Below are 8,381 nucleotides of genomic sequence, written 5' to 3'. Positions count from 1 at the left end.
AGATTTGTTTTTCGATTTTGAAAGCCTTAACGATCACCAAATTGGCTGAAATTTTGCAGAGATGATCTACACAAGATGATCTAGATATGTCTAGAGGGAAGTTTGAGGAAATTCGATCGGGAAATGGTGCAAAAATAGAAATCCGCACGGACGTCTGCAGCTGAGAAAATCTATATATATATATATTGGTCACAAACCAATCTATGATGATAGTACCCATGAACTATCTGAAATTTCATCTCTTCCACATAGCCTATCATGAAAATGAACTCTGGATGCCTTCGTTAATCTAGAAAAATTCTGCCACTCGAGTTTGCAGCTAAACATCCATTAGTTATTTTCTAATCTAAAGCTCTCATGAAACTTGATGAAATATATTTTTTCGAATACTATTGGTACATGCATTACATCCATCCATTTCTGGATACCTTCCTAGATATTGTTGTCCTGTAAACAAACTTTCGTTCATCTGAACCACAATCTTCTCCTGCCCGTCGAGGAAGAGGACATAGGCTTCCACAACACTTCTACTACCTGCAAAAACAACAGTAAATGTTATTAATTAATATTTATATCCCACATTGATATCTCAAAAAATGAGAGATTTACAAACGTACTACTACCGGAAGTGGAGTTGTATTGGCCATGATCATTTGGTCTAGTTATAAGTGGAAGATCAATTGTCATGTAAAAAAAAAAAAAAAAAAAAAAACGTTGGGATGTCTTACATATGGATATATACCCTCGGATGTAAGCAATTGCAATGCTTCCTTCAAGTCATCCCAGGATTTGATGATTCTGGGAAACTCATCATCACGCTTCGAGGCAATAGCCGCCAATATTATAACCTAACAATTGAAATCCGGTAACAAAATATACATATACACAATACTCAATCATAAACTGGCAATAGATATCAAGTTGCTAATATCAATTCAAGTTGATTGGCATTTACCTCCATATATTCATCTTGCGTTTCAGTTGCCGATATTTGGCTTGTTGAGCTTTCCTGCGTAAGATCTATCTTCTTTGACGCCATGAGCGGGGTATGAACTAGGTGGGACAAGTCATATTTGTTGTGTTTGTCAAGTTGATTAGCATCTACGTCAATATGTTCATGTTGAATTTCATGTGCTGATTTTTGGCTTGTTGAGCTTTCCACTTTTAAGTTCTTATTCACATTGATAAGTGGATGTCCGCCTAATCTGATCCTCTCTTCAAGACATAGTTCATTTAAGAAATTTCGTGCATCATCATCCCAATGAGACTGGCCAGCCGCCTACAATTAAGCATCCATGTCAGAAGGCACAATATAAGTTAAATTAGCTAGCAGGGACTCGAATCTAGCTAGGAGATCAATGACGTTGAACTTACATACGTACTGGCTGAGATGAAACAATCAGGATGCTTAAGAAAAGTTGTTGCTGTCTCTGCAATCAAGATGTAGGAGAAAATCATGTCAGAATATCTAAAAATAAGTAAAATATAATAACATTACTTATACAAAATAATACTACCTCCTCTTTCCGCTATAAAACCAATAAGATTGCAGAGAATAGGTAAACAATTAATTGTATCAAGGCTAGTGTACCTGTCAAAATACTGTTTACACCTTTATAGATAGAGGTATCTGCAGTAGTTTCAGCAATCCGATTAAGATCAGTGTGGAGCGCTCGTCCAGCATTCGATAAATTAACCTTAGGGATGGAATCAAAGGGGATGAAATCAACTAACAGTGATGATATTGATAGAAGAGGCTCCTTGCCTGTCCAATATCAATTCCTAAATGCAAAGGCAAAAGGAACATGTTGACATGCAGATGGAATGCAGAAGCAGGTACCTGGATGTTAAGCCTGACAACAGTAGATGGAATATGGCGCCATGCCCAAGTAATATGAGCTATGAGAAGGAATATCAACAAGAAGTTGGCTTGGCGCTTATACCAAGCGTACCAGTGTTTAGACCAATGGAGCTTATTAGAAGGGTCGGTCAGTGTTAGATATTCAGACAATATGTAGAGCACAGGAAGCGAGCCATAGTATGCTGCACAAGGATATAAACTTAACCCTGCAGTCTCGCAAAAGGTACGCAACAAATTGTACCACTGCGCTGACCTGTACCGATCAGCACACTCAGGATCATCCTTTTGAGCGCGATCGAGGGGATTGCATGTTGCAACGACCCGCCCCAGAGTTTTGGGTCTGTGCATGAGCAGCAACGCACCCAAAACCACACCCGCAGTCACTTTTACAGCAAATTTCCATACAGAGTTTGATTTCGGATCGGAGGTGGATGAATTTGATGATTGAAGCTTTTTGGCTGTAGGAGGAGGATGGTACTGCAGAGAAAAACGAGATTTCGGGGTTGCGATAGCACTACTGATGATGAGTTTGACTGGTTGAAGAGGACCAAGGGGGCGGAGTCGATTCGGCTTCCACTTGAACGGGTTTGTTTGGAAGAGCAAATTAGCAGCCGCCGTCGCCATCCACAGACTTCGCTAGGTTTTGATTTTTAATTTGGTTCTCAGTGGTCTAGGTTAGTTTGTTGCTAAATTTAAGAATAGTTAGGTAATTTAACAATCAAAATAGCAATAGTAATCTAGCAGTAAATTATTACTTAAAGTTAACTGATAAAATCTTTTTAGAGTTAACTGATAAAATTTGACCAATCATGAATTAATAAGTGGATAAAATAGAAAGAAAAAAAAATTTAGCTTTTACTTTAACAATTCAAACTCAATTGCTAAATTTATCAATCTAGTTTAGCAATAGTTAAAATAAATAGCAAATCACATATACATCATCCAAAAAGATTTGAAACACAAATAAATCCACATGTGTTGTTGTTAAACAAATAAGAACAGTTTTTAACAATTAAAGACAATTTTTTCTCTGCATGCCATGTGTCATGGTTTTATTTACCAAACTAGCCTTACACATTATTATTTTTTAAATATAAGGAAAACTTTATTCATAAGATTGACAAAAGCCGAACATAGGGGCATCCAACATGTATATGTGCTGGAGCGAATACATGCCAAGCAAGGACAAACCTATTTCGAACATGATGATGTACTACTCTACTAGAAGACATTCTTAACCAAGTAGATACTACATGACTCGAAACAGTAAAACAAATAAATTCGCCTACAGACCTCAATTGGTGTACGAAAATACTAGAAATTAAACTGTAAAGAGTCTGTCACACGTATAACAACTGCAAGGTCTTCAAACGTCCAAGATGTTAGCACTACTAGAATAAAGACTTTAGCCGACGAAAATAAAAAAAACCAGGCTGACGAATTTTTTTTTCGTCGGCTAAAGTCCACATTAGCCAACGAAATTTTCTTTCGTCGGCTAAAGAAATTTTTTTGTCGGCTATACTATACTTTAGCCAACGAAATTTTTTTTTCATCGGTCAAAGTTTTCCTTCGTCGGCTATTATCGAAAAAAGTCGTCGGCTAAAAGAAAAACAATAAAATGTTATATAACTTGCTTAGTAGGTTTTAAACAAATACACAACTTTGTAAACCAACTCTACATAGAAGCAAAATTAACAAAAATCTCGTGAAATAAGATGTGTTCAGAATGGTGAAATACGGTTATGGTTTAAAAATCACGTAAATCGGGTAAGGTCTCTGATGTAGAACAGTCGAAACCCGGTATTGACTATGCTGTAGATTTGGCATTCGGTGTCCGATTGACTATTGTGATACCTTTCCGGAAGCGTAACGGCCCTACGAGTCGAACTCATGGCTATGTCCTAATATATGGGCATTTTTGGCTATCCGAGTCCGTTTAGGGCTTCAAAATGCAGTTTTCTTATTTCTGATTAGAGTTGACCGTTTCGATCGAGCCCTTAACGTTGTCAAATCCAGTTGAATTTTTTACCATAGACATCTTTCATCATAATGATCATATCTGACGGTCAAATTTTGGTTTGTGAATTTTAGTCATCGGAATTACAACGTGTCTACTAATGTTATATAACTTCTTTGTGAACAACTCTACATAGGAAGCAAAATTATCAAAAATCTTGTGAAATAAGATGTGTTTAGAATGGTGAAATACGGCTGTGGTTCAAAAATCACGTAAACTGAGTAACGTCTCAGTGCCGATAGTAGCGGTCAACCCTATTTACCGTTATTATAACCTATGGGGAACCCTATCTTCGGAAGGTAAATGTCTCAAAATTTTTATATGGGCAGTTGCGTCTCATCTACGTGAGAGTTTTTCATGTGGAAGGTTTGACCAAACTATGTAATATAAAGGGAGATATGAGCGTTTTCATGTGATAAGTGACGATGGATTAGGGTTGACTGTTTCGATCGAGCCCTTAAAGTTGTCGGATCCAGTTGAATTTTTTACCATAGACATCTTTCGTCATAATGATCATATCTGACGGTCGAATTTTGGTTTGTGAATTTTAGTCATCGGAATCACAACGTGTCTACAAATGTTGTATAACTTGTTTAGTAGGTTATACAACTTTGTGAACCAACTCTACATAGGAAGCAAAATTATCAAAAATCTCGTGAAATAAGATGTGTTTAGAATGGTGAAATACGCCTATGGTTCAAAAATCACGTAAAGTCTCGTGCGAATAGTAGCGGTCAACCCTATTTACTGTTATTATTCCCTATGTTATTATTCCCTATGGGGAGCCCTATCGTCAGAAGGTAAATGTCTCAAAATTTTTATATGGGCAGTTGCATCTCATCTACGTGAGAGTTTTTCATGTGGAAGGTTTGACCAAACTACGTAATATAGAGGGAGATATGAGCGTTTTCGTGAATTTATAGATTTTAGCCGACGAGATATTAAAAAAGTCGTCGGCTAAAGTCAAAATTTTTTTGGCGGTAAACCAAATTTGGAGGAAAATTTTCAAAGGACTTTAGCCGACGAAAATATATGAAAAGTCGTCGGCTAAAGTTGAAAAAAATTTGGCGGCAAACCAAATTTGGGGGAAAATTTTCAAAGGACTTAAACCGACGAAAATATATGATTTTGTCGGCTATTGTTAAAAAATTTTTGGCGGTCAACCAAAATTTTCAAAATTTTCAAAAGAGTTTAGCCGACGAAAATAAAGAATTTCGTCGGGTAAAGTTCTTTATATAGGAGTTTTACCGGAGGTGGATGGTAAGAAGTCAGAAAATCAGAAAAAGTTATTGTTTCGCCTGCCGGATTTTCTTCTCGGCCTAGCTCCGCCGTCAAGCCACTGGAGACCGCCACATTTGTCCCAAAAGCTTCGCCGTCGTCTCTACTTCATTGCTAGACATGTGGTGCATCGAGTGGCGTCGCCGTGAGAGATAAATTGAGATCCAAAACTCCGCGGGTTCGGATTCGGTGTCGATCGAATTTCTCTTTCTCAGGTCACCATTTGGTGAGTTCTATATATGGATAAGTTGAGTTTGATTAGTACTACATTCCCCTAGAATTTGGTAGCTCGATTCGGTGTGTGTGAGGAGAATCGAAGATTTGAAGTTTTTAGGGTTTAAAATTAGGGATTTTAATATTTTGATTCAATTGACCTGTTTAGGCTTAGAATTGGGCTTCGACTTCTTCTAGAAAGTTGTTTGAAATGTTGAGAGGAAGATTCTATCAAATTTTGGTGGTGATTGGAGGTGGCCGAAAGTTTCTGCAGTTTTCTTTTTCAAAAACCAGCAACTTTAGCCGACAATATTTAAATACTTTAGCCGACTATATTCGTCGGTTATAGTATTTTTTAATTTTTTTATAAGGTTTAGCCGACGAATTATGGCATGTTTCGTCTGCTAAACACTTCTAAAGTTGACGAAACATACTATATTTCGTCGGCTATAGTTATTTTTAATTTTTTATTACATACTTTAGCCGATGAATATCTTAAATGTTTCGTCGGCTAAAGTCTCAGACTATGGTCGAGGACGTCTTCTGTCGTCGGCTATATACTGGGACAATAGCCGACGACGTTTTCTAGTTTCGTCGGCTAAAGTCATCGCCGACGTCTCTTTCCTGACGAAACTATAGCCGACGAAGGCTCGTCGGGTAAGATCTTAGCCGACGAATTAAGCTAACAGGCCGACGAAAAAGTTTCGTCGGCTAAAGTGCTTGTCCTGGTAGTGTAGGGTAAAACGTCTTTGTAGCACCAAGATCCATTGACCCAAGCCTTTTCTACTCTCCATTGCCGGGGAATATGCTCGGAGGTTAAACTTCGGCCAGCGGAGCCATAGGTAGACCTTAGATCCATGACAATTTAGATGAGTGATTCCTGGGTCTCAAATCCATAGGCTTGCAGAAAGTAGTTTCAAATAGACCCAAACCCGATCAGATCTCTTCTGCTGCTTTGCAGAGGCAACCATTGTCGAATCCGGCAACCAACACCGTCGACCCGTCATCAACAATCCCAACCAGATTTGCCACGTCGCACCATCATCCGAATCCACAGACAACCCGCTGTGCTATTGGACGACATCCACAGTCGCAACCACCATTGCGTAACAGGCGAGATCAACACTCCCACCTCTAGCAGCACTCCGATCTCATCATCTAACAGCCACCAAAACCAAGATGGATGCCCAGCCCTAAGGACGTCTCCATTGTGTCTAATTGTCCAAGCAAAGGGATGTGGTAGGTGGATTGAATAAGGGGGAATAGTAGGATGGCAGATGTGCCCTGAGGTTGGCTTTCGATGGGAGCCGCTGGATTCGACGCCTTCAAGGGGAGGCAGCAAGAGTGATGAAGCGAGAAGACACGCTAGAGAGAATAGGGTTTTCATAGAAGGTTGCGGCTAGGGTTTTCCACATTAAATATGTTTTTAGAAGAGAAAAGTCTCTCCTTTTGAGATTTTTTCAGTGAATGGAATACAGTAGCATGTTTTCAATAACTTAGTGTAGTAGCAGAGGTTAACATCCCAGTAGAACTAGTAGCAGTTAATTCCAGTGGAAGTAGTAGCAAGGGTTAACATCCTAGTAGAAGTAGTAGCATGAGTTAACATCCCAGTAGTAGAAGCAGTTAATTCCAGTATAAGTAGTATCATGGGTTAACATTCCAGTAGAAAGTAGGAGCAGAAGTTAACATCCCAATAGAAGTAGTAGCAGCAGAAGTTAACATCCCAGTAGAAGTAGTAGCAGATTTTCATTGGCTCAGCTAATGTAGTAGCATGTTTTGCTAGAAAGCTACACTTCCAACAGATGTAGTAGCAAGATTTTAGTGGTTCAGCTAGTGTAGTAGCAACTTCAGTAAGTGTAGTAGTAGATTTTCAGTGGCTCAGCTAATGTAGTAGCATGTTTTGTTGGAAAACTACTTTTCCAATAGATGTAGTAGCAGGGTTTTAGTGGTTCAGCTAGTGTAGTAGCAGCTTCAGTAAGTGCAGTAGCAAGTTTTCAGTGGCTCAGCAAATGTAGTAGCAACTATTTTCAGTACATACAATGATAGCAGGTTTTTAGTGGTTCAGCTAGTGTAGTAGCAGTTACTTCTAATAAATGCAACAACAACTATTTCCAATAAGTGCATGTAGTAGCATGTTTTCAGTGGCTCAGCCGATATAGTAGCAACTACTTCTAATAAATGCAGTAGCAAAGCTATTTCCAGTAAATGTAGTAGCAGGCTTTTAATGACTCAGCTAATGTAGTAGCAGTTATTTTAAAAAAAAAACGCAGCAGCATGTTTTTAGTGGCTCAATTAGTTAGTAGCAAGACTAGCAACTATTTCCAAAAATGCAGTAACAAGGTATTACCAGTAGAGAGTAGTAGCAAGCTTTTAGTGACTTAGCTAGCAGGTATTTAGCGAAATCAATAAATAGTAGCTTAATTAACACATATTAGTATAAACTTCACAATATTATCTTGTCTATAAATTGTTATTCTAACGTGCAAAAATAGATTTATTCCCACATTATGATTACTGAATCAATAGCAATTAGATGATCAACATGTAAAAGGGGTTTGTAAAACAACAACCTCATTGAGGACTTTCATTAAACACCTTATGTGCATAACTCCCATTGTGCTTAAAAACCCAAAAAAAGATAATCAAATATTTTGAAACAAATACACCAATTTGCCTAAAATCAGTACAAGTTTCACAACCAATTCTAATTTGGAAATGGGACATGGAGCAAATCTGGAAAAAAAAGAAAAAGAACAGTAGCAGCCTCTCTCTCTTTATTCCTTATGGATCGAAGACTTCGACGGCGATCGGGTTCAGATCGCCACCCAATCGTTTTCTAATAATCCACCACCAATCCGACCAGTTGCCTACGACGTCCAATGAAGATGAATAAGAAGAGTACGTACGACGTCGGTTTAATGATGAAGGAGTACGCAGTCGGTGCAACCAGTTGGGGAGAGAGAGAGAGAGAGAGAGAGAGAGAGAGAGAGAGAGAGAGAGAGAGAGAGAGAA

At 38.4% G+C, this 8,381-nt stretch overlaps 1 protein-coding gene across 1 annotated transcript; it reads right to left on the bottom strand.

Annotated features, from left to right (window-relative positions):
- Positions 1 to 181: 181 nt before the first annotated feature.
- Positions 182 to 2,528, bottom strand: LOC101303467. The gene is made up of 6 exons (XM_004290189.1): positions 1,841 to 2,528; positions 1,592 to 1,697; positions 1,375 to 1,430; positions 956 to 1,279; positions 729 to 848; positions 182 to 534 (listed from the first exon to the last, which is right to left on the bottom strand). Exons 1-6 carry the CDS (start codon positions 2,483 to 2,485, stop codon positions 466 to 468), a joined length of 1,320 nt encoding a protein of 439 aa, XP_004290237.1. The 5' UTR covers positions 2,486 to 2,528; the 3' UTR covers positions 182 to 465.
- Positions 2,529 to 8,381: the final 5,853 nt, after the last annotated feature.

Source organism: Fragaria vesca, linkage group LG2 (genome assembly GCF_000184155.1).
Source record: "Fragaria vesca subsp. vesca linkage group LG2, FraVesHawaii_1.0, whole genome shotgun sequence".
Lineage (NCBI taxonomy): Eukaryota > Viridiplantae > Streptophyta > Magnoliopsida > Rosales > Rosaceae > Fragaria > Fragaria vesca.
The sequence above is the reverse complement of the archived record's forward strand: the minus strand, read 5'-3'. Positions and strand labels throughout refer to the sequence as shown.